This window comes from Saimiri boliviensis, chromosome 12 (genome assembly GCF_048565385.1).
Source record: "Saimiri boliviensis isolate mSaiBol1 chromosome 12, mSaiBol1.pri, whole genome shotgun sequence".
NCBI lineage: Eukaryota > Metazoa > Chordata > Mammalia > Primates > Cebidae > Saimiri > Saimiri boliviensis.
In genome coordinates, this window is record NC_133460.1 from 27,241,683 (window position 1) to 27,268,966 (window position 27,284).

Below are 27,284 nucleotides of genomic sequence, written 5' to 3' on the forward strand. Positions count from 1 at the left end.
TCTCATTATCTTCCCTTATAAACTACATTTTGGAGGGCTGCATTTTGCCTGAGGACAATGATAAGAGTGCCGAAGGGGTAGGGGCCAAGGAGCAGGAAGCTCAAAGGGCGTGGCATGGCTTAAATGTTAACCAGGTATCATATGTGCCCTTACTCAACATTAATCATACCCTTCTCCTAGTGTACCTTCCTGTATGGCCCAGGCAGAAAAATGAAAAATTACTTTTTCCAAGACTTCCTGGTAGCTTATTTGGGCTTGGCCAATCATATGCACTTAGCCAAGATATATGTGTGTAGAGAGGCATCCGTTTTGTTGCTAGGCATCATAGCAGGCCTGGCTTTCCTGGTCCTCATCATAGCTAAGGTGATGTGTTACTAGAGCCAACAGTGACGGTAGTTACTTTCTTATTTCTCCATTGTTGCTCATGTGGTGTCATTCAGGAGCCAGTGGCTAGAAAAAATGGTCTCCAACTTTCTCAGTTTCCTCATTGTGGCAAAGATACAACTTTTCTTGGCAGACCATTATGCAGTGTTGTTCTTTGATCATGAGAGAGGCATCTGCTCTTCAGGCCCACCCAGTGGTGATACCAGCACCAAACAGCTAGATCAAATCCCTTTCTGTAAACTGGCTGGAATGATTCCAGGTTCAATATGATCAGTTGCTGATGTCATCAAGAACATGGTTCTTTATGTTTTTCACATTTGCTATACTTCTTCCTTTTATGGCCGTAAGAGGGCAGCCTATGATAATTAGGGCCTTATGCTTCTTTATATCTGTACAGAGGGATGAGGGTAGAAGAGAGGTTTGCTTCTCTTTTTTTGCAAGACCTGCCTGCCTATTTCTATAGCTGGCACAAATCACCTACCTATTTCTGAATTATTCACTGGAAAGATCTTACTGTGGAATGATCACAAATGGCTTTAACTAACCATAGGGATAGAATCAGTGTTGGGGAGTCAATGCCAGTGTTTGTTACAGTCTTCTACATTTTCATTGTTTTTTTATCTCCGCATTCTCCAGCTTTTGCTCTAGCTAAGGTGAAACACAGTGGGAAAGTCTAAGGGGTTTTCTGTTGGAGATCAAATATGATCAAAATGGCTTCTACTCTTCGGGAGTTTTATCTCTCCTTCTAGCCTGCTTAGACCTCCTCTCATACTAAGGTTTGGGATATTTGTGAGAAATTTTAGGATTTCTATATCTGTCTATCCCAACCAACAGCCCTCACGTTCAACCCTATAAAGAGCCTCTGGATATAGTGGAGTTCCAAGATAAGATGTGCTTCCCAGGAATGTGCAGATTCTTAGAAATTTCTGTCTTTTTCTTTTTCTGTATTGTTTTTTATATATCTTTTTGCTAGTATTAACTTGAATTTTGTTCACATTATTTGGCTTTGCAAAGAGATTATGAGAATTTGCTTTACTTAAATGTCTTATCTCAAAATTTTGAAACTTTTAAAATATGCTTTAACTATTGACTTCTAGATTTATTGCATTTAGGCCAGTGAAGATGATGTATAAAATTTCAGATATTTGGAACCTTGACTGTCAACATGACCTGAAAGATCATAATTTTGAAAAATAAAAGGATTCTATGTGTGCTATTAAATATTAATAGAATGTTGTTTCTAATATTGGTTACAAGTATCCATACATATTTATTATTCAGTCTTATTAATTACCTTGCATAGATCCTCTCCAGCCTTGGTGTGTAAGTGTTTGTGTCAGTCTGTTTCAGAGTAATGAAACAAGATGTGAACTCTCCTCATCCTTACAACTCAAGACTCTAGGAACTTTCAAAAACTTGGTCCCAGGGAGGGCAAAAGTTCTCTCTTTCTCCTAATCCAAGCCTTGTACGTTCTTGCCTTGGCATAACCGTCCAATTCACATTATAAAACAGAACACTTCTCAAACCACAGCATTCGTTGTGTTTGTGGCACTGAACAATTTTCTCCAAGGACAGTGGATTTTGTTTAATTTCAAGGTGTACATCGCCATGATTTTTTCAAAGGAAGCCTCTTTCAAAGTAATAGATTCTTTACCCATGGAAAAACAAAATTCCATTGACCCTTAAATGCTGTGCCTTTAAGAGAAACAGAAACAAAAATAAAATCTCCCTTCACATATATACCAGTAACTTACAGATGTGAATTTTTCTCTTCTTTAGATACACACAGAATTGTTTCTCAAGGGGAGCTAGATCAGTTGGCTCAGATTCGGCCATTAATATTCAATTTACATGAGCAGTCAGCCATCAAGGATTGTTTGAAAATGCTTGAGAAAAAAGCAGCAGCATTTGCTGTCATGCAGGAGTTTATGGTAAATATTTTCTTAACAAAAGTCCATATGTGATTTCTTTTTTTGCATCATTGCCAGGGGGTTTCTTTTCTTTTTTTATTTGGTTTAAGTACATTGTTTTTACTTTTAAATATTATATATATTTTAAGGTAATAGATGTACATGGTAAATTTTTTTAAAAAACCAAATAGTATAAAAGGGCATAAAATAGAAAGTCTCTCTTTTTCTCTCGTGACTTTCTAGGGACCCTTTACACTATTCATTTTGTCGTATAAACTTCTAAAGAAAATTGTTGGAATGTACTTTACATCCTCAAATTTGTTTTCCACCTAGATACAATTTCCAAATATATTATCAGCACTTATAGCAGTATCTCATTTTTTTTAAGTATTGCATGGTAGTTAGTTATATGAATAAGTACCTTAATTTCCAAAATTGAGGTACTTATAATATTTAATTTCTGAAATTAAGGTAGTTATCCATATAATTAACTACGATGCAACACTTAGAACACTGGATGTTTAGATTGTTCTAGTCTTCACTATTATGAACAGCAGTCATCTCTCTTCATATACTGTATGCATATATGTAAATATTTTTAGAACAAATTTCTAGAAAGATAATATTTTGGGCTATCAATTGCTTGGATCTTTTCTCATCTCTTAGGTGACAAATTCTTATTGATTATTTAATTGGTATTTATTTGAGAACAAAAGAATATCTTTCCATATGTTTTTAAACCTTTTATATTTTCAGTGAACTGATAGTTTCAATTCTTTGCTCCATTTTCTATTTTTTTCCTTATTGATTACTAACTCTTTAAGGAAAAAATTATCCCTTTGTGTGTCTTATATGTATTTTTTCTGCTGTCATTTATGTTACACACAGGTGCACATGCATGTGCACACACATGCGTATTTACCATGAAGAAATAGCTGTTTTTTAGTGGTCAGATATGGCAATCTTTTCTTTTGGGGTTCTGGATTCTGAGCTTTTTAGGAATGCGTCTTTTACTTTGGGATTGCAATAATGATTTCATGTTTTTGCTAGTACTTGTATGATTTTTAAAGCATTTAAATCTTTGATGTGATGCAGCTAGAATTTAATTTGGTATAAGATGTTTGATAGGGACCCAGCATTGTATAGCTAACCAGTTGTCCCAAGATTCTCCTGGAACTTCTCCTGGGTGATGTAAAATGCCACTTTTATCACATACTAGAGCCATACATGTATTTTAATTTATTCTCAGACTTTTTCTGCTGATTTTCTTATTCCTTTATTGGTATTATTCTTTTAATTAGCATGGCTTCATATTATCTTTTCACATCTAGTAAGACTCATCTCCCATCATTATTCATTTATGAAATTTTTCTCATTCTTCCCACAGATTTTTTTCATATTAATTTTAGAATTGGTTTTCATACAGACCTGATCATTTTATCATACTACTTAAAACCTTCACATCCTCCTTGTTATCCATGGCAGTGGTTGCTAGTTAGGCTGCACAAGAGTTACCCAAGGGCTTTGAAAATATATAGATGCTGAGGCTTTCTCCACAAATATTCTAAGAGAGTAAGATTAGCTACCTCCTAATTTCATTTATATATGAAACAAGATCATTTATAGTTGTTGTTGGGCTAGATCATGTGCTCTGTGCTCTTATTACAATGTTAGTCACAATTTCCCAAAGGGACCATGTATGCCTCCATTATTTCCACCCCTTTACCTTCTCTCCTCTTTCCTTCTACATACACATTGCTTTTCATATGCTAACTTCTGATGACTCACTAAGGCCCAGTGCAAGGGCTAATTCCCCTTTAGGAGCTTTTCTTCTTGTTCTTCTTGTTCTTTTCTTTCTTCTTTCTTTTATTTTCTTTCTTTGTTTCTTTTTTTTTTTTTTCAGATAGAGTTTCACTCTTGTTGCCCAGACTGGAGTGCAATGGCATGATATCAACTGACCACAACCTCCGCCTCCTGGGTTCAAGCAATTTCTTGCCTTGGCCTCCCAAGTAGCTGGGTTTACAGGCATGCGCCACAATATCCAGCTAATTTTTTTGTATTTTTAGTAGAGATGGGGTTTCTCAATGTTGGTCAGGCTGGTCTCGAACTCCCAACCTCAGGCGATTCCCCCACCTCGGCTTCCCAAAGTGCTGAGATTACAGGTGTGAACCCCCACACCCAGCTAGGAGCTTTTCTTCTTGACTTTTAGGTGCAATCTAGTGCTGTCGTATATACTAGTGTCTCTGTACATTGGTCACATGGTATTTGATTACATGTCCTCTAACTCCTGTGTTCACTCCTTAAGTATAAGGCCATTAAAATTCTTCTTTGTATTGCAGTATCTGAAACAGGGCTAGGTACCTATTAAATGCTCAGTAAGCGTTTGTTGAATTCACACCTGGTAAAGAAATTTTTTGAAAGGCAGGATTCTTAGGGTCCTAACTATAATTTCTTCGAAGGGTAAGGGTAAATTGTGAGACTGTTTGTATAAATATTTTGTTTATATGTTTTTGTTGCTGTTATTTTGTTATTTTTGTTTACAAAGTGATAGATCTATGGGTAGTTTCTCAGAAGTGAATAGTCTGTATTTTCTTTTTTATGAAAGAAGAACAAAATGAAGTTCAAGTGGAAAGTATGTCCATAAAGTTTAAGATTTTCTTAAAGTAACTTATTGCTTGGTATCTGAAACTTGAGATATTTTATTTAGCACTTTTTAAATGGGGATCTAACTTCACTTATCATACAATACATTAAATAGCAGGTCATGTCATGTAGGGGTTTAGGATCATGAGCACTAAACAAAGGCAGATTTTTTCTTTTTTATTGGTTATAGTAAATACACAACTTATTTATTTATTTATTTATTACCTTTTAAAGGCTTTAGAATTTAAGAATCTGCCTGGTGAGTTCAACTCTGGGAATCATCCACGCAACAGAGCAAAAAACAGATACAGAGATATTCTTCCATGTAAGCTAAAAATGGTTTTGATTATTTTCCTGTTTACATTTAGAAAAAGTGAAAAGGACACTGTATGGCTTTTTGTATCAGACAATTTCGCCTGTGACCATGATGAAGAGTTCTGGTACATAGCAGCGGGTGACCTGGACGTATTCTAAGATATATGCTAGATATGAGAGTCAGGTCCTCTATTTCTGGTATATCCTTCAGCCACTGTCACAGGGTCATTTACAACACTCCTTCAGCCTTGTTCTCATATATTGCTGCTTCTCAGAGCATGAACCATCCAAAACGTAAAATCCAATAGTCTGAGTCATACGCCAGTTTTGGTACCCAAAGCCCTAACCACCTTCCCTGACTATTTTGTTTAGACACACAGAAAAAGAGCTATTTGCTTCCTTCGTCCTGGACAATAAAGCTATTAATCTAATCTCCAATAGGAAGCTGCCTTTCGATTGTCTCCACAGGGCCCTAACATTGCCTCCCTGTGTTGGATGGGAGGGTAGTGGCACCTTCTGTCTGTCCTCCCACTCAATTACTCTCAGGAGTTATTCATCTCAGGCCATTCAAAGAGCAGAATCAAAATGCAACAATGCAATTTTAATCCTAGGCAGGAAATCTCACTCCATGACTCACATTTCTTTCAATGTCAAAGTTTTTGAAAACTAAATTTACCATTTTACTTCCTCCAACTTGGTTACAATAATTTATTCTGTTATTTTCTGTGGGGAGAATGTGGAGATGTGCATTGTGAATACTTCTGAAATCAGAGTAATGAACCATGATTAGATATTTTAATAAATAATGCTAATAATTTGTTGCTTCTCCAAGAAGTCAAAGGTCCAAATTTTATAATTTCTATTCCTGCATGTGCAGTTTACCCCCAAGGAGACTGAAAGCAAACAGGCCTTTAAAATGAGCCTCTTGGGATTTGTAAGAAGCTCATTTTACAATAGAGGGTACACGTAATATTTGATCTGACTTGAAGTCTTTATTCTGGGTATCAAAAGAGTTACAACTAAGAAATTCAAATATAATACAAAATAAAGTTAAATCATTAAAGTAAGGGAAATTATGTAAAACTTTCTGGTTTTCATAAAAGCAAATAAACTGTAATTCAACCATATTCTATGTAAAGGCCCATTGGTATATCTACCTCATAACACAGTGTAATCTAATCTAAAACTCAGCCAACTTAAATGGCCATTATAGAAAGCTCTTTGGTTTTTTTAACCACACATTTCTTGGCTTTATAGAAAAGGTTCCTGAAGACTCACATCAAGAAAATTAGAGATGTAATTTATTTGTCATCTTCAAATGCTGAGAACACTAAATGGATGAATGCACACACCTTCGAACACTGCAAATACAGGCAATCTTCACTTTATATGATCCTGATATGCACGAATATCAGTTACTGTGTTGAGCTAAATAACACCAGTCCTACAACAATACAATTCACATTTAGTTACCACAATACAGGCACTGCGAGTAATTGCCTAAAGTAATAAGCGTCTTTGCTAGCACTTCAGTCCACAGTCCCTATGTAAATAACGGATGCGCATCATGACCAGTGACTAATGAATGTTACTTGTTTCAAAATATGTCAGTGATAGGTAGTTGTGAGCCTGTTATTCAGTTCACACACAGCAAAGCATGTGGTTGTGTTGTCTCCTTGTCTCTCAATAGTGAAGTCATATGACCTTTTATCAAAATGTATAATCAAGAGAGAGAACTGGCTGTTAGAGATGAAACTGCAGAAAAGAAACAAAAAGCGGTAATGTTGGGAATAAAATTTGAATGGAGTTGTAGAAAAACTGGCTGACCAGGGACATGCTGACGCTGCTACTGCTCAAGAGACTGTGGAGCTGCATCCACAGCACCTGTGGAAACGGAATTTACTGATAGGAACAAGCAAAGAGGGATGGAGAGGACAAACATCCAAACCATAACAATACTGAACTTCCAGCCTCCAGAATGTGAACATAAATTTCAACCCTAGAAAACTAATACACTGTATGCTTCCACATATATAAAATGTTAGAAATTTTAAACTAATTTGTATTGACAGAGTGTATCAGTGGTTGCCTTGGGGCAGGAAGGATAAATTACGAAGAGGCATGAGGATAGTTTTGCACTGATGGAGATATTTAATTATCTTTACTGTTGTGGTGGTCTCATGGGTGCACATATATGACAGTTATAGCTCCATAAACTGTGAAAAAAGTGGTTTGTGAGTACAAAAGGTATATAGTTTAAAATTTTTTCATGCAGTTTACCATCATAATGTAGATAGATGGGAAAACAAGCTCTTTAGGGCAGAGATTTAACAAGCTTCTTTCTGTACTTCTTGAGGTTGCTGTATGTTTGTTCCTATTACTACCACCCACTAATAGTAGTAGTAGTAGTGGTAGTAGTAGTAGTAGTAGTAGTAGTAGTAGTGGTAACAGTAATATGTTTATTACTGTTGGTTGTTACTAATTTAAGTCTATTTTGGGTCTAACAATTAATCCCCACAATAGCTTACCTCTGAGATATCAGTATATTAGTGTCCTTGTTTTACAGAAAAGCTAAAAGAGATTACGTAATTTTCTCACATTCACACTGCACGTAGGAGAGGGAGCTGAGATTCAAAACCAGGCTTAACCAACACTGTATTTATTGTGCATTGTTTTGTTTTGTTTTGTTTTAAATAATCAGAATCTACTTAGAGTGCAGTAGCACAATCATAGCTCACTGAAACCTTGAACTCCTAAGCTCAAGCAGTCCTCCCACCTCAGTTTCCCAAGTAGCTGGGACTGCGGGCATATGTCACCACACCCAGCTATTTATTTATTTATTTATTTAGAAACAAGGACTCATTCTTTTGCTTAGGCTGGTCTCAAAACTCTTGGCTTCATGTGATCCTCCTGCCTTAGCCTCCCAAGTAGCTGGAATGTCTGTCTGTCATCATGCTTCCTAAAGACCTGAAACTATATTTTGTAGTATTTGTTGCTTTTATTTTGTTTTCTTTCTCTTTTCCCTTAATTTGAAGTTGCTGTTCTGATCTATTAGTTGTTTGATTGTAGATGGGTATAAGTAGTTGATGTAGTCTCAAACTCTACCTTTATCTCTCTCTCTCTCTTTTTTTTTTTTATTCCTGATAAATGAATATCTTTGTTGGTTTTAGGAATCTTGGATTTTGGCTCTTTTTTTCTCAGTTTTTTTTTTTTCTTCTGAGTGTTACTTTTACTGTACTCTACCTTCCAATGTTTTAGATGAGAACTGTAATGGTCATCTGACTCATTTTCTTCTTGAAATGAGAAATATATTTCTTCATTTCAAAGTCTTTAACTATTTTATTGGAATTAAATAATGTTACCAGGTATGCTTCATTTCCATCAGTCTTATCTCTAGACAAATAAACCCTTTAATTGATCTTCCTTTAGCTGTAATAAATTTCATCAGTTAGTAATTGCTCCTCTTCAGTCTACTCTTGCCTTTTTTTTTTTTTAAGCTTCTGTGAATTGTAGGGTTGTCTTTTGGTTCTGTCTTGTAAAACCTTTTCTCTTACTACTTCTGCCTCTGTAATTTGTATGCACTTTCTCTCTCTCGTTTTTATTCTTATTTTTTTTCTTTTACTTGGTCTTATAGGAAACTAAGTTTTTAAAAATATTTCCTCCTTCAAATCATCTACTAAAATTTTTAGCTTGTGTAATGGTTAATTTCATGTGTCAACTATGCTGGACCATGATACTCAGATATTTGGTCAAATATTAGTCTAGATGTTGCTGTGCAGGTATTTTTTAAAGATGGATTAACATTTAGATTAGCAGACTTTGAGTAAAGCTGATTAGCCTCCATAATGAGAGTGGGCCTCATTTAGTCAGTTGAAGTCATTAAGAAAAAAAGACTAAAGTTTCCAGAGGAAGAAGGAATTCTACCTTTGGACTGCCTTTGGAATCAAGACTACAATGTCAGCTTTTCTCTGGTTTTCTAACCAGCTGACCTGCCCTGCAGATATTGACTTGCTAGTCCCCACAATCATGAATCAGTTCCTTAAAATAAATCTTTCTCACTGTACATGTATAGCCTATTGATTCTATTTCTCTAGAGAATCTAGAGTAACACAGAATTTGGTACTGAGAGTAATTCTAGAGGAACAAAATTTTAAGGATGAGTTTTGTGAATCTGATAAGATATAAAGGCATCGGTGACTTTTCAGTAGTGAATAGAGTATTAGTAATTCATAGTGTAATGTGACAGTAGAGATTACAAAGTATTGCCATTGGATACTCGTATTCAGACAGTTAGAAGAAGCAAGCTTCTGGGTGCCTGTATTTGATACTTTAGAACATTTTGAGTTATCATGAGAACAATGAGATTGACTAGTTGCTCCTAATGTAGAGAAGGAAAGGATTATCTTAGGGATTAAATTTCCCAGCCCAAGTGCCACATAAACAACCCAAAAGTTTACCTTTCTGCCCTGAAAGAAACCCTTATATTCTATGACAACAAAACTGAGATTACTGAAAATCAAATCCAAAATCTCATCCTAAAAATGGCTGAATTACCATGCAAATTGAATCCTCAACCTTTCAGGGTATCTGCTGTTAAAATGAGGGCATTGACTGAGAAGGCATGGGATCTTGAAAACTGGAGTGGAGACATATGGAAAGAGCCTTATAAAGCTGGGTGTGTTAAACCCCTTGACTCTGATGAGTCTTCCTTGCCAGTAGAAGCAGCCATGCCACCCCCATCTGAGGAGATTGATGCTACTTTACCTGAGGAAACTTTTATGACCTCTCCTGAGTTTGTTGCCTTGCAAGACATTACTGATTCTTCTCAAGACTCACAACCACCATCCTTCATTGCTTCTAGACCTATAACTAGATTCAAGTCCTAGCAGGCCCTTAAAGGTAAGGTACAAAGTGTGACCCATGGGGAGGTATATTACAGTACAAAAGTACTACATGATTTTTACAATTTATACTGACAGAAATCTGAGACATATTTGTGGGGAGAGATTTTAAGGGTGTGAGACAATGGTGGAAGGAACTTAGTGTTTGATCAGGCTAAATTTATTGAAATGGGACCACTAAGCAGAGATTCTGGACTTATTGTGTGGCTTAGGGAGTAGAAAGAGCTCTTTCAGTTTATTTGGTTGGTTGGATTAAATGGATCAAAAGCTGGCCCAGTCTAAAGGAAGATAAAATGCCAGAACTGCCTTGATATACTATATACAATGAAGGAAGGGATCCAAAAGATTAGGGAGACTGGAACATTAGATTGGCTTTGTTGTTTAAGACCTGCCCACCTACCCCAGGAGGTCCAGAGGATATACTTTTTCTTGTAACTGTGAGCAACATATTTGTGAGGGGAGTCCCAGCATCCTTGAAGTGTGCTGTGATTATTCTTCTCTGTAGGTCAGATACTACAGTGGAAATTTCTGCCACTGAATTGGGAAACCTGAATGCAGTGGGTATAATTGGATCCCAGAGAGATAAGGGCCAAGTGGTGGCGCTTGATAGCAAAGGCAAAGTGAGTGTGGTTACGGTAATGGACAGCAGAGTCAAAGCAGCAATTAGAACCGTCTGACCTGTAGAGACCTATGGTGTTGATTAGTTTATCATAGTGTTCCTAGAAGTGAACTAGATGGGACATCTACTAAATTCTTCCTTGATATGTATAAGCAGAATAGTCCTAGGTCAAGTAAGCAGAATTCTTACCCGAACCATAGAAACAGAGAAGCACAGCCAGTCAGTAATTTCCCAGTCTTGAGCCAGTTTACACACCCAGAATACCTTGAATGAATGAGAGGACCCTGGTACACAGCCAAAAAGGTATACTGTTAATCTTTCAGCCTTCCCCAGAGGGACCTTTGGCCTTTTGCCAGGGTGACTGTACATTTGGAAAAAGAAAATAATCAGACTTTCAGAAATTACTGGACATTGGCTCTGAATTGACACCAATTCCAGGAGACCCAAAACATCACTGTGGTCTACAAGTCAAAGCAGGGGCTTATGGACGTTAGGTATTTAATAGCATTTTAGTTCAAGTTCACTTTACAGTGGACTCAGTAGGTCCCTAAACCCATCTTGTGATTATTTTCCAAGCCTTGGAATGTATAATTGGAATAAACATACTCAGCAGCTGATAGGATCCCCACATGACTTCTCTGACCTGTGGAGAGGGTTATTATGGCAGGAAAGGGCAAGTGGAAGCCACTAGAATTTATTCTACCTAGGAAAATAGTAATACCTAGGAAAATAGTAAAAAAGCAAAAGCAATACTACATTCCTGGAGAGATTGCTGATATTAATGCCTCCATCAAGGACTTTAAAGATGAAGTGATGTTTATATCTATCACATCCCAACTCACCTATTTGACCTACACACACACACACAAAGATGGAATTTGGAGAATGACAGTGGGTTATTGTAAGCTTCCTCAGATGGTGACTCTAGTTTCAGCTGCTGTACCAGATATGGTTTCATTGCCTTAGAAAATTAACACATCCCTTCATACCTGCTATGTAGCTATTGATCTGGAAAATATTTTTTTCTCTATACCTATTAGTCAAGAACACCAGAAGCAGTTTACTTTCAACTGGTAGGACCAGTAATACACCCTCACTGTCCTACCTCAGGGGTGTATAAACTCTTCAGCCCTATGTTGTATTTAGTTCTCAGGGATCTCGGTCACCTTTCCTTTCCACAGGATATTATGGAGGTATATTACATTGATGACACTGTGCTGATTGGACCTAGTGAACAAGAAGTAGCAAATGCTTTAGTCTTATTTGTCCCCAGAGGGTAGGAAATATATCCAATAAAAATTCAGTGACCTTCTACTTTAGTGAAATTTCTAGGGGTCGGTGGCATGGGGCATGTTGAGATAATCCCTCATAAAGTGAAGAGTAAATTGTATCTGGCTCTTTCTACAACCAAAAGAGAGGCACAATGGCTAGTGATCCTAGGCATTTTGGAGGAGATAGTCCTTATTTGGATGTGCTACTCTGGTCCATTTACTAAGTGATGTGAAAAGCTTCTAGCTTTGAGTGGGGCCCAGAACAAGAGAAGGCTCTGAAACAGGTTCAGTCTGCCATGCAAGCCTTTCTGCCACGTGGTGGGCTGTATGATCTAGCAGATACAATGGTGACTGAAGTGTTTATGGCAGCTAAGAGTGCTGTTTGGACCTTTGGCAGACCTCTTTAGGTGAGTCACACTGCAGGGACATAGGATTTTAGAGCAAATTCTTGCCACACTCTGTGGACTCTCCTTTTGAGAAATAGCTTTTGGCCTGCTACTGGGCCTCCGTAGAGAATGCTTAACCATGGACCACCAAGCCATAAAGTCGGGCATATGCAGCAGCACCACCATTAGATGAAAGTGGTAGATACAAGATTGGGTTTGAGCAGATCCTGAAGGCATAAGTTACATGAAGAAGCTGCCCAAATGCTCACTGTTCCCACACCTACTACATGACCTGCTCTCTTCAGCCTGTACCTATTGCCTCATGAGGAATTCCCTGTGATCAGCTGATAGAAGAAGAGAAGACTTTGATCTGGTCTACAGAAGGTTCTGCATGATATAAAGGTACCACCCAGAAGAGGACAGCTACAGAACTGCAACCCCTTTTCTGAGACATCTCTGAAGGACAGTAGTGAAGAGAAATACTCCCAGTGGGCATAATATAGGGTAGTACACTTAGTAGTTCTTTTTGCTTGGAGAAATGGCCAGAAGTATAAATCTATACTGATTCATGGGTATATTTTATGGCTTAGCTGGATGGTCAGGGACTTTTAAGGAACATGATTGGAAAAAATGATGACAAAGTAACAGGAAGGTCTGGGGAAAAGGCATGTGAATAGACCTTGCTAGATGGGCACAAAGATATTTGTATCCCACATGAATGCTCACCAAAGGTTGATCTCAGCAGAGGAACACTTTAATAAACAAGTGAATAGAATGACTTGCTGTATGAGTATCAGACTGTTCCCCCAGCCATCTCTGTCATTGTGTCATTGCCCATAGGTCTCATGAACAAAGCGGCCATAGTGGCAGGGATGGAGGTTATGTATGAGCTCAGCAACATGGACTTCATTCACCAAGGCTGACCTGGCTACAGCTACTACCGAGTGCTCAATCTGCCAGCAACAGATACCAATACTGACTACCTGATGGGTACTATTCCATGGGATGATAAGCCAGGTATCTGGTGGCAGGTTGATTACACTGGGACCACTTTCATCATGGAAGGAGCAGTGCTTTTTTCTTACTAGAATAGACAGTAACTCTGGGTATGATTTGCCTTCCCTGCACACAGTGCTCCTGCCAGTTTACCATCTCTGGACCTACAGAATGTCTTACCCACTCATAGTATTCCATACAGCATTTCTCTGATCAAGGAATTCACTTTGTAGCAAATACTTTGTGGTAATGGCCTCACTGTCACTGTCTTATCATATTCCTTATCCTCTCAAAGCAGCTGGCTTGATAGAATGGTTGTATGGCCTTTTGAAGACAATTACAGTGAAAGCTAGGTGGCAGTACCTTGCACGGTGGGGGTAATGTTCTCCAGGTTATGTATGCCCCAGATCAGCATCCAATATATGATGCTGTTTCTACCATAGCCAAGAGTGAAGAATCAAGGGGTGGAAATGAGAGTGGGACCAGTAGCCATTATCCATAGTGATCCGTTAGCATAATTTTTGCTTTCTGTTCCTGTGGCCTTATGCTCTGCTGCTGGTCTAGGGGTCTTAGTGACTCTCTTCATTAATGTTGTCTGACACTTAGTGAGGTCTTTCTGTCTTTAAAGTTGAGTCTTCCTTGATGGACAACAGAGCATGGAGTCTAGATTTACCTAGGCTGTGGAGTCTAGAAAATTGCTGCATAACATGTAACAAGTTACTTTGTACAGGTTTTTATTTGAAAAGCATGAATACAATAGCACCTCCTGCAAAGGTTTGTTTTGGAGTTGACAAGGTGATAACATGCAGCGTATTATGCTGCTTGAACCTGGTATGCATGTTTCACTGCCTTCTATTATTACTCTCACTTCTGTTTATGGAGCTTTCCTACAATCACTTGAATTACTTCTTTTGTGCAGTGACTTCCATAGTTTGCTTCTGAAACTCCTTTTTTATATTCCTGTTGTATGCTCTGTGTCTTTTAGCATTTTAATCATTATTGTAGGTTTTTTAAATCTTTTTTTTTTCTGAGTTCTGGGAAAAATTTTAAAGCTGGTTTTCTAAATAATGTATTTGTTTTTCTGTCCAATTCCTGCTTTAGGAGTTTGAGTTGAATGATTGTGACTTTTATATTAAATCAAGCTTTTATTATTTTAGATTATTAAATTTTCACATATTTAATCTCTTTTCAAAATTAGAAAAATGCTTTTTTTTACTGTGAAGTAATTCATACTGTTTAGATACTATAATAACTACTGCTAACATTGTGATGAACACTTTCGAGGCTTATTATTATTATATGACATATATCATCATGTATATACATATATATGATAAATACTGTATATACCATGTATACATATATACATAGTAATATAACATATTTATTATACATACTTAGTAATATAACATATATTAGTAAACATATATATTATTGTTTTAAATAATAAAATAATGCTCTCTTGAATTTTATTTAAAAATACAAATAGGAGTTTTTAAGGTGTTATCACCTTTTATAGAAAGGAGAACATTTGTCATGATTGTTTAGAATGGAATCCCTTTTTGAAATACTGGGTATCTTTATATATCTAGCAACTTTTTTTTTTTTTTTGAGATGGACTATCACTCATTCTGTTGCCCAGGCTCAAGTACAGTGGCGTGGTCTCAGCTCACTGCAGCCTCTGCCTCCCTGGTTCAAGCGATTCTCCTGCCTCAGCCTCCTGAGTAGCTGGGATTATAGATGTGAGCCACTGCAGCTGGCTGTTTTTTCTGTTCACTCCATATTTACAAGGGAAATTTTCTGTGTGCTATGTTAGTATTTGAGAAAAGTTCTGCCAGATATTATGTAAGTGCCTGTTCGGGTCTTGCCAGCATATTTGCTAGATAAGTGGTCCGTGTGATTCTGAGTAGCAAGGAGAGGTTATTATTGAGAGAGCTGCATTGCAGAGAAGGGCCTCCTTTGCTGTTTCTGCTCTTAATGTGGGGGTAGGGGTGGAACCAGAGCTTCAGATATCTATGTCAGATGAAGAATAAACTCCTGGAGCAGTGAAGCTTACTAGGCCAAATAGCTGTTTTTCTCTCTCATATTTGTTATAACAGTCCATGTTAGATGAGTTCCATATTACTTGGAGCAAATCTCCTTAGTAGCATCCTTTTGCCACAATATCTTTGCTTTGAATAACATGCCCCATCACCAGATGAAGGCTGAGAATGGACATAAAATATTGCTGTCTAGTTTTGGAGACACTGGTAGAATTCCATTAATCCTGGGATTTGTCTGCAGTCAACTATCAGATTTTTTTTTTTTTTTACGCTGGCCCCTGCTGCTCTGGGTTTGCAGGTTTCACAGATTTGCAGGAGAATGTCATTCATTTGCTTCCACAGAGAGTTTCTCCTCTATTGTGTTCAGTTGCAAATTAGAATATACTTCTCTTGACCTAATCTTGCCTGTGCCATTTCTAGCAGAAATTTCCAAAAGTACTTAGATGCTAATGATACCATTCTGTGTTTATTAAAAACTGATCTAAAAAATAAACCTCCCATAATTGTGTATTTATTAGATCATGCCAATAGTCTTCAGGGAGGAAAGAATTTAAACTCATGGACTCAACCCTTTTGAAAAGAAAGTCCTAGGCCAACTTCTCTATTGGTCAAAGAGATATATGAATTTACCTGTGTGAAATGCTTTTGTGAAGCCTGAATGTAATGTATCTCCCACCTTTATCTACCGGATGTTTCTGTTTCTGTAATAGATGATTCAACACGTGTTCCTCTTGGAAAAAGCAAGGACTACATCAATGCTAGTTATATTAGAATAGTCAATTGTGGAGAAGAGTATTTTTATATTGCTACTCAAGGACCACTGCTGAGCACCATAGATGACTTTTGGCAAATGGTGTTGGAAAATAATTCTAATGTTATTGCCATGATAACCAGAGAAATAGAAGGTGGAGTTATCAAATGCTACCAGTACTGGCCCATTTCTCTGAAGAAGCCATTGGAATTGAAACACTTCCGTGTATCCCTGGAGAACTACCAGATACTTAACTATTTCATCATTCGAATGTTTCAAGTTGTGGAGAAGTCCGTAAGTTTTTAAAGATCAGTATTAGATATATATTTCACCATACAAGCAGATGTCTTAGAAATAGAAGGCAGGAGTAGGATGGAAAATAAACTGATGAAACTTCTTAAAGTAACTTTTTACTTGTCCCTGGTGCCAGAAGCCACCACCATTTCTATTTCTCCTTAACCAGATCCTGGAGAAAAGAAAAAATTGGAAAGGAAAGGTGGGGCAGGGAGAGTGAGTGTTGAAGTTGTCTGATTCTGGGTTATACCTGCTTCTGCCAAGTGTGGCAGATATGTGTTGAGTCCTTGAGGTATGCTCATCACTGGGCCAGGCACTATCAGTACTTACCAAGTAGTGGAGAGGTTGGTATACTCACTGATCGATACCTCACTTACTGTGTTCAGTATTAATGTCGAGATATGTCTTGGGTACTTTGGAGCTCAGAAGGTAAATACTTAGCTTTACTTGGGGTTTAGGGGAAGGTTTACTGGAGGAGACGACATCTGTTTGAGAATTATCCATGTGAGAAAGATGGAAGGAGAAAGTAGGTGATCAAAATATAAAATAGCATGGGGTATGTACAGAGACAAATGTTAAGTAGTTAAGTGTTTCTGGAATATAAAAGTTCAATGCCAGGGAGTAGCAAAAGATGAGATGAGGCTATCAAAAGTAGCAGGGGTCAGCTAGAATGTGAAATGTCTTAAATTTCGGCTAAGTGGCATGGACTTTATTATGAAGATAATTGACAGACATTTAAGAATTTTAGTAAGTAACATGATCAACTAGGGCTGTTCGCATGGGGATGGAAAGCACAGACACAAAAGCTTTGCAGATAAAATTGGCAGACTTACGTGTGATTTATTACTTATAATTTATAGGTGACAATGGAGGGGTTGAAAATACATTCAATACAGTAACTACATGTGGCTATGTAAGTTTAAATTTATTTAAATTTATGTAAAATAACAAATTGAGTTCCTCACCTGCAGTAGCCACATTGCTGGTGCTTATTTGTCGCATGTGGATAGTGGCTACGATATTGCCACTATTTAAGACATTTGCTTCAGTGTAGAAAGTTCTGTTGAGAAGTGTTGGTCTAGAATAATTCCTGGATTTGTTGGTCTAATAGATTTAGGAAATAGAAAAGGAATGGTTTATAGGAGAAAATGATGACTTAGCTTGCTCCAGTGGATTCAGTTGGCAGGTAGGTGATACATGTGTTAGCAGGAGTGAAGGGAATGGGATGAACAGGAAACTTGTAGAGAGTGGTGAATTTTGGAGTCATCGACAAAGGAGTTGACTGGAGCACAATCACCAGGAAAAGGATTGCTGAATGGTGCTGAGGTCTGACCCATAAATTTGCAATAGCAGCAAAATATGTGGCTATGTGTTTTTTTCCAGCAGTATAACACTGAGATCCCTGAATACAGGTTACAGGATTGACCCAGGGTGGGATGTTTTCTAGTACATGTGGCAGGAAGCAAAGGATCAAAGGATTAGAGAGTTTAGTACATGAATTCATATAATCAGCCATGAAGTCTCAATTGTCTAGGAGTAGGAATGGGATCATGAGGCCAGCTAGGAGTAAATGGAGGATGCAAAGGAGTAGAAAGCTCCATTTGGTCACATGTTGAAGAGAAGCACAAATGAGATGGTAGCCTAACAGCTTCGGGTCAGAAATTGATGTTGGAGTTGTAGAACTGGGAAATTGACACTAGATATTATAGATGGTGGTAAGTCCAAAGAGTGGTCATCATGGTGAGGACTAGAAGAAAGGAATTATTTTCCCCTGCAAGAGAAAAATAAACCTGTTCTGAGGTTTAGTGTCTGTTGGGCTATGGAGACACTGAATTTGCCCTGGATGATGCCAGAATCTTTGGTAGGGAGAAGACAAGAATCTTCAGTGAATGTAGGGGCTTGACTATGAGGTTTAGCCACTGGGTTATAGCAATGGGAAGATGAAGCTAAACAGTATGAAACTCACAAGGAAGAGGGGTTTTTATATAAGGGAAAGGAATAATGAATTAGAAAACAGTAAACAGCAAGGAGTGTCTTGAATTCTTCCTTCTGCTTTTTTGGGGGTGGAAGACAGATACAGTCTTAACTCTTAGAGCACTTAGAGTCTAGTGGGGAAGGAAGGCACTAAACAAGTCCATTCCAAATGATGTGTGACCTGGAGAATGTAAGGCCAGGTGGGAGTCACAGAGCAATTATCTGCCTGCAGAGTGGACCTGTGCAGCCTTGGCAAGAAGGTCTGGGGGTGGCTTTTGGGCCAAGGCTCACCATACTCAGAAGTATGGTGTTCATGTTGGGAGAGTCTGCCTCATCTTTATCTTCATGGCACTGGGTAAGGAAATCAATGACGCCCACCTTTGTGTGGATTCCCAGTGGTCAATGCTAGTAGGAGGGATTTAACCCCTGAAACATGTGGTCTGGTGACAGCAGTCCTCAATTTAGTGCCTTCACAATATTTTCAAGTATTGTTTTTCTTATTTAATTTCAAGTTATTAATGATTCAAACTTGAGTTTTCTATTTGGTATTAAGTTCAAAGAGGTTTTAAATATAACCCTTTCTGCCTACTGCCATTTACAGATCTCAGGTCATTTCTGCCACTGTCAAGTGCTATGTAATACAGAAGTAATCAATAACCAAAGTGACTTGAGGGTTTTTCTATATTTATGATTCTAGGTAGAAAATTGTATTAAATAAATTAGTGGAGCAATCTGTATTAGCTAGGGTTATCCAGAGAAACATAACAAACAAGATATGTATATACTTATTGAGCATGTGCGTGTGTGAGAGAGATTAATTTTAAGGAATTAGTTCAAGTGATTGTGGAGAGTGGACAAATCTGCAGAATGGGACAGTAAGCTGAAGACCCAGGGAAGAATTACAGTTTGAGTCCAAAAGCAATCTGCTGGTAGAATTCCTTCTTGCTCATGGGAAGTCAGTTTTTGTTCTTTTAAGGCCTTCAGCTGATTAGATGAGCCAACCCACTTTATTGAGAATAATCTGCTTTACTAAATTTCCACCAATTTAAATGTTAATCTCATCTTAAAAATACCTTCACAGAAATACAGAATAATATTTGGCCTAATACTCTGGGTACAGAGGCTTAGCCAAGTTGACGCATAAAATTAACTATCACTAATTTCAGTAGATACTATGGATTAAAATAGAGCTCTGAACACCAGCACCTTTATTCAGGAAGCTTAGGAAAAACAGTTGCACAAGGGAGAAGCAGAAGAGAAGTGAGAAACTCATTCTGGGTTTTTCTATTAAGGTCCTATGTGTGATAAAATAAGGGCTTCACACCGAGGAAAGGGTCATGATCCCCTTGGATGAGATATAGGTAAATTTAAAATGCTTTGTTTGACAACCCTGGGAAGAGTTTCATGACTGCGCTTCAAGGGGGCTCAGCACAATAGTGGGGCCCACAATCTACTCTCCTGGTCATTGACTGCCCTGTCCGCATCACTGAAAGAGATTGGTTCCTCTTGTCAGACACTTTCGTGTCTTAATTAAATTTCTTATGCCATTTCTAAACTAAGATAGAGTGCCTTTTAGTCTTATTCCCAACATGACAGTTCATCTTTCACTCTAAGTATTTTGAAATCTTGGTTTTCCTGCCCTCTCGTGGTAAAGAATGATGGTAGATTAGAATTCGAGACACCTGCATTACAGTTCCAACTCTAACCACGTGAGCCTTCTGACCTAGCGTACAGCTCTCAGTCCCCACATTCTTACACTTGCATCTGTAAAATGGAGATAAAGTGGTGCTTACCTCACATGGTCGCTGTGAGGGTTAAAGGAGAGAATTCATGTGAAGCCCCTGGCACAGCACCTGGTACATAGCACGTGCTTGATTTTGTTACCTGTTGGTACTGGTATTTTTATTATTGTTACTGTGCTCTCCTTTGTAAAATGCAGAAAACCTCTATTCCTAGCAACTTCCAGAATTCTTACAAACATCAAAATGAATTTGAGCACATTTTGAAAGCTCTATATAACATCCAGGTAATACCATATAGCTATTATTATCAATTGAATATTAGAAGTTGGCATGAGGCTTCTAATATAAGAAATCAATAAATATCTTTCTTGCTCTGTTTCTTTTTCTCTAATAGACGGGAACTATTCACTCTGTAAAACAGTTGCAGTTCACCAAATGGCCAGACCATGGCACTCCTGCCTCAGCAGATAGCTTCATAGCGTATGTTCGTTATGCAAGGAAGAGCCACCTGACGGGACCCATGATTGTTCACTGCAGTGCTGGCATAGGCCGGACAGGGGTGTTCCTATGTGCAGATGTCGTATTCTGTGCCATCGTAAAGAACTGTTCAGTAAGTGTGTGAATCAAGGAAATATACCAGTGCTGTTGGCAAACACACGACATTTAACAGCCGGATCATTTGGGAGACTAATATTTGGTCTTCAGAAACAACTTAGTAAATCAAAAGCACATGAGCTTTGGATACCTCATTCTCACCGAACTTGCTGCAGGTTCCTGAGGGTGTCTGTGAGGTTTAAAGTAATGTAATGTAAATAATGGCTTAGGACAGTGTCTGGAACATAGTAGATACAGAAAATGTGAGTTCCATTTCCTTTTCCTTCCCTGTATCTTTTGCATATGGTGTTTAGACTCTTACTAGAGAATGTTGATGAAGTATGCTTGTTTTAAATGAATATAACTAACAAGCACATGAGAATATGAGAAAAAATGTAGACTTCAGAGTTAATGAGACTGACTGCTGGTTCCCCACATGCTTTAGATTTTGGTGACTTTGTGTAAATTACTCATCTTCTCTCAAACCTAGTTTTTTCATTTGCAAAATAAATATAATAATGTAACTGAGTTTGAGTCAATAATTAACAATCCTTTTCCTTTTAATTTGGAACCAGCTAAGAGATAGACATAGGAATCAGACATAATGATTACAATATTCCCTTTATGATTATTTTTATTCCCAAGTTTTGTTTGTTAAAATGGATTCCATCTGTGTTCTTTGTTTTTTTTCCTTTTATTTTTAGTTGACATGTAATAATTGTACATATTTGTGGGGTACAGAGTGATCTATAGATACATGTATATAATGTGTAGTAATCATATCAGGGTAGTTAACATATTTATTACTTCAAACATTTATAATTTGTTTTGTGAACACTGAAAATCTCTCCTAGTTTTTTGAATATATGCAGTAAATTATAGTTAACCATATTTGCCCTACAGTGATTCAGAACACAAGAGCTCATTCCTCCTATCTAGCTGTTATTTTGTGTTTGTTAGCCAACCTCTCCTTATCACTTTTAATACCCACAGTTCTACTCTCTACTTCCATGAGCTCGATTTTTTAGCTCTCATATATGAATGGGAACATGCAGTATTTATCTTTCTGTGCCTGACTTGTTTTCTTTAATATAATGTTCTCTAACTTAGCCATGTTTCTGTGAATGGCAGGATGACTCTTTTTTATGGCTGCATAGTACTCCATTTTCCAGTCCATTAGCATGGGATTATTTCCATTTGTTTTGGCCCTCTCCACTTTCTTTCAGCAGTGTTTTATGGTTTTCCTCATGGAAGTCTTTCACTTTTTTGGTTAAATTTATCTTAGGTGTTGTTTTATAGCTATTGTAAATAAGATCGCCTTCTTTATTTCCTTTCAGCTAGTTCGTTATTGGTGTCTAGAAATACCGCTGACTTTTTGCATGTCAATTTTGTATCTTGCAACTTTACTGAATTAGTTTATTAGTTCTAAGGGTGTTTTGGTAGAGCCATACTTTTGGGTGAGATGTGTGTGTGTGTGTGTGTGTGTGTGTGTGTGTGTGTGTGTGTAGTCATGTTGTCTGCAAAGAGGGACAATTAAATTTCTTTTTTTTTCCAGTTTGGATGTCTTTTATTTCTCTCTCTTGACTAATTGCACTAGCTAGGGCATCCAATGTTATATTGAATAAGAATGGTAAAAGTGGGCATTCTTGTCTTGTTTTCCAGTTCTTAGAAGAAAGGCTTTAAGCTCTTTTCCATTCAGTATGATGTTAGCTGTGTGTTTGTCATATATGGTCTTTATTGTGTTTACATATGTTCCTTCTATGCCTCATTTGTTGAGAGTTTTTTTTTTTAATCGTGAAATCATGTTGAATTTTATCAAATGCTTTTTCTGCATCTATTAAGATTCTTATATGGTTTTTGTTATTCATTCTGTTGATTTGATGTATCACATTTGTTGATTTGCATATGTCAAATCATCCTTGCATTCTGGGAATAAATCCCACTTTATTATAGTACATTATCTTTTTGATGTGTGTTGCATTTGTTTTGCTAGTATTTTGTTGAGAATATTTTTGCATCTATGTTCATCAGAGATATTGGCTGAAACATTTTTTTCATTGTGTCCCTTCCAGAATTTGGTGTCAGAATGATAATGGCTTCATAGAATGAGTTAGGGAGGAGGCCTTCCTCCTTGAATTTTTTGGAATAGTTTCAGTAGGATTAGTGTCAGTTCTTTGTACAGGTGGTAGAATTTAGCTGTGAATTCATGTGATCCAGGGCCTTTTTCTGGCTGGTAGGATTTTTATTACTGATTCACTTTTGGAATTCATTATTGGTCTGTTCAGGTTTTCAATTTCTTCCTGGTTCAATCTTGGGAGGTTGTGTGTTTCCAGGAATTTACTCATTTCCTCTAGATTTTCTAATTTTTGTGTGTAGAGATATTTAAAAAATCTCTGAGGATCTTTTGTGTTTCTGTAGGATTAGTTGTGGTGTCATTTTTGTCATTTCTGATTGTGCTTAGATTTTCTTTTTTGTTGTTTAGATAGCAGTCTATCAATTTTGTTTATTCTTTCAAAAAACAGGCCAGGTGCAGTGGCTCATGCCTGTAATCCCAGCACTTTGGGAGGCTGAGGCAGGTGGATCACCTGAGGTCAGGAGTTCAAGACCAGCCTGACCAATACGGTGAAACCCTGTCTCTACTAAAAATACAAAAATTAGCCAGATGTGGTGGCAGGTGCCTGTAGTTCCAGCTGCTTGGGAGGCTGAGACAGGAGAATTGCTTGAACTCAAGAGGCAGAGGTTGCAGTGAGCTGAGATGGTGCCACTACTTTCCAGCCTGGGCGACAAAATGAGACTCTGTCTAAAAAAAAAAAAAATTGTTGATCTTTATGGATTTTTGCATCTCAATTTCATTCAGTTCTGCTCTGATTTTGATTATTTGTTTTCTTCTGCTAGTTTGGGATTGATCCATCCTTTTGTTCTAGTTTCTCTAGGTGTGACATCAGATTGTTCATTTAAGGTCTCCCTAACTTAATTCATGTAGGCATTTAGCACTGTAAACACCTCTTAGCACCACTTTAGCCGCATCCCAAAGATTTTGATTTATTTTGTCTCGTTTTTATTAATTTCAGAGAATATTTTTTTGATTTCTGAATTCATTTCATTGTTTACCCAAAAGTCATTTAGGAGCAAGTTGCTTAATTTCCATGTAATTGTGTAGTTTTGAGAGATCTTCTTGGTAGTAATTTCTATTTTTATTGTATTATGGTCTGAGATTATGCTTGAGATGATTTCACTGTTTTTAAACATTTTCAGACTTGCTGTATGGCTGAGCATGTAGTTGATCTTAGAGTATAGTCCACGTACAGATATGAAGAATGTATATTCTATGGTTTTGGAGTATTCTATAGATGTCTGCTATATGGTCCAATTTGCCAAGTGTTGAATTTAAGTCCGGAATTTCTTTGTTAATTTTTTTGCTTTGATGATCTGTCTAATCCTGTCACTTGGGTGTTGAAGTCCTCCCATATTACTGTGTGGCTACATCTCTTCATAGGTCTAGAGGAACTTGTTTTATGAATCTGGGTGCTCCAATGTTGGCCGTGTGTATATTTAAGATAGCTAAGTCTTCTTTTTGAATTGTTCCCTTTTTCATTGTGTAATGTCCTTCTTTGTCCTTTTAGATCATTGTTGGTGTAAAGTCTGTTCTATCTGATATAAGAATAGTGACCCCTGCTTTCTTTTTGTTTTCCATTTGTGTGATAGATCCTTCTCCATCTCTTTACTTTGAGCCTGTGGGTGTTCTTACATGTGAGATGGGTCTCTTGAAGACAGAAGATGGTTGGGCCTTGTTTTTTCAATACAGTTTGTCATTCTAAGACTTTTAAGTGGGGTATTTAGATGATTTACCTTCAAGGTTTATGTTGATATGTGAGATTTTGATGCTGTAATCATGTTGTTAGCTGGTTGCTTTGTAGACTTGATTGTATATTTGCTTTATAGTGTCTGTGGGCCATGTACTTTCGTGTTTGTGGTGCCAGGTACTCTTTTTTCATTTCCACATTTAGCACTTTTTAAAGGACCTCTCGTAAGGCTGGTCTAGTGTTCATGAATTTCCTTAGCTTTGCTTGTCTGAAAAGAATTTTATTTCCCCTTATGAAGCTTAGTTTGGCAGGATATCAAATTATTGTTTGGAATTCCTTTTATTTAATAATGCTGAAAATAGGTCCACAGTTTCTTTTCACTTGTAAGTTTCTACTGCGAGATCCTCCCCTAACCTGATGGGATTCCCTTTGTAAATGATCTGACCCTTCTCTCTAGCTGCCTGTAGGATTTTTTCTTTTGCATTGACCTTGGTGAATCTGTTAACTATTTGTCTTGAGAATGGTCTTCTTGTATGGTATCTCACAGGACTTTTCTGAATTTCTTAAATTTGCCTGTTGACTTCTACTGAGATTGAGAAAAGTTTTGTGCACTACATTTTCAAATATGTTCTCCAAGTTGTTTTTTCGTCTTCTCTTTCAGAAATGCCAGTGAGTCATAGGCTTGGTCTCTTTACATAATCTCTTATTTCTTGGGGGTTTTGTTCATTTTCAAAGTTCCTTTCCTCTCTCTCCTCTTTCCTCTCCTTTCCTTCTTTCCTTTCCTTTTTTTTCTTTTCTTTCTCAGACTCTTGCTCTGTGGCCCAGGCTGGAGTGCAGTGGTGTGATCTCAGCTGACTGAGATCTCCTCCGCCTCTCAGGTTCAAGCAATTCTTGTGCCTAAGCCTCCTAAGTAACTGGGACTACAGGTGTGTGCCACCATTCCCGGCTAGTTTTTGTATTTTTAGTAGAGATGGGGTTTCACCATGTTGGCCAAGCAGGTCTCGAACTCCTGGCCTCAAGTGATCTGCCCACCTCAACTTCCCAAAGTGCTGGGATTACAGGCATCAGCCACCATGCCTGACCTGAAATTCTTTTTTCTTTGTGTTTGTCTGACTGAATTGATTTGAAGGACCAGTCTTCAAGTTCTGAGATTCTTTTCTCATCTTGGTCTATTCTGTTGTTAATGCTTCCAACTGTATTATGAAATTTCTGTAGTGAATTTTTCAATTCCAGAAGGTCAGTTTGTTAGTTTCTTAAAATGACTTTGTCAGCTTTTTAACTCTTGGATCATTATACTGAATTCCTTAGATTGGGTTTCAGCTGTCTCATGAAACTCATTAAACTTCCCACCCATATTCTGAATTCTATGTTTGCCATTTCAGCCATTTCAATATAGTCAAGAGCAATTTCTGGTGAACCAGTGCAATTATTTGGAGATAAGGAGGCACTGACTGTTTGAATTACCAAAGTTCTTGCACTAAATTTTTTCTCCTCTGAGAAGGCTGGTGTTCTGTTATGTTTTTGAATTTGCTGTCATTTCGATGAGGCTTTTTGTTTTTATATTCTTTTTATCCCTTAAGATTTTGACTGTGGTGTAAGCTGAGTATAGTCAGTTGACTTTATTTCTGGGTGCTTTCAGAGGGCCAAGGCTCTGTATGGGATATTTATTAATATTTGTGGATAGAGTCTGGCACTGGATTTCACAGGCAATGTTTACTGGAAGAGTTTTTGGTGTTGTAATTTAGGCTTCACTTCAGTAGATGGTGTTTGATAGTAGATGGTGCTTGATAGTAAGACTCTTCTTCAGCCACACAGCTCTTTTCTATTTCAGTGCATTTGTAGCAATAAGGGTGGGGAGAAGTAGCAATGATTCTGTGCCAGGTCCATTTCCAGGCCTTAGGGGAGCCCCCTCCAGTAACTGGCACCATGCCTACGTCTCCTTAACCTCAAGGGGGACCATAGTGGCCTGTGCTCTCCCCTCTCTTGGGGCACCTTGAGCCAAAGATTAGGTCACCAGGAGATCCACAGCACGTTGGAGGTCTGCTGGTCCTCTGTGCTTGGGGGTCAGAGCTAATTGTGTAGTATGTCTACAGGTGGTTTGTTGATATAGTGGGTTAAGGGTGTGAGGTCTCCAGGCAGGGCCATGTTGCCATGGGTATACAGCTGATGTGGCACCCATAGCCCAGGGTCTTCTGCTCAGCAGACAGGCATAGGAACTTCCCAGTTCTTTTTGCCTTGACTGGATCTCAAGAAGCTATTTTTAGAAAGTGACAACTTATATCACAAAGTAAAGAATAGAAACAAAGAAAAAATTTTTAAAAAAAATTATCTATGCTTTAACTCCATATCTATCACATTTCATCAGCTTCTTGTCTAAATTTATGTTTTTTATATCACCTTTCTTTTAATAGGTTGCTGTAGCTATTATAGCTTTTCATGAATTTATCTTATAGCTTTTCATGAATTTATTCAGCTTCGTACCAGAGTTAGGCGTGGATTGCATACCATCATTACAGTAACAGAGTATTCTGGCTTTGTCCATATTGTTAATGTTACCGGTAGATTTTATGCCTTGAAAAGTTTTCTTTTTTTGAATGTTTATTTATTTACTTATTTTTCATTCTGAAGAACTTTTAGCATTAGCATTTCCTGCAAGTCA

At 37.6% G+C, this 27,284-nt stretch overlaps 1 protein-coding gene across 21 annotated transcripts in view; it reads left to right on the plus strand.

The window, feature by feature from the left end:
• Positions 1-27,284, plus strand: part of PTPN20 (protein tyrosine phosphatase non-receptor type 20) — an 89,866-nt gene that overhangs the window by 53,966 nt on the left and 8,616 nt on the right. For 10 of the 21 annotated variants that reach the window (XM_074382150.1, XM_074382149.1, XM_074382148.1 and 7 more), the window contains 4 exons: positions 2,164-2,315; positions 5,172-5,262; positions 16,178-16,512; positions 20,623-20,838. The exons of 2 other annotated variants lie outside the window; for them this stretch is intronic. In XM_074382150.1, the coding sequence (XP_074238251.1) occupies positions 2,164-2,315; positions 5,172-5,262; positions 16,178-16,512; positions 20,623-20,838 (794 nt within the window). The remainder of the gene's footprint in view (positions 1-2,163; positions 2,316-5,171; positions 5,263-16,177; positions 16,513-20,622; positions 20,839-27,284) is intronic. 9 more of the 21 variants (XM_010340581.3, XM_074382158.1, XM_074382156.1 and 6 more) reach the window with 5 other exon arrangements.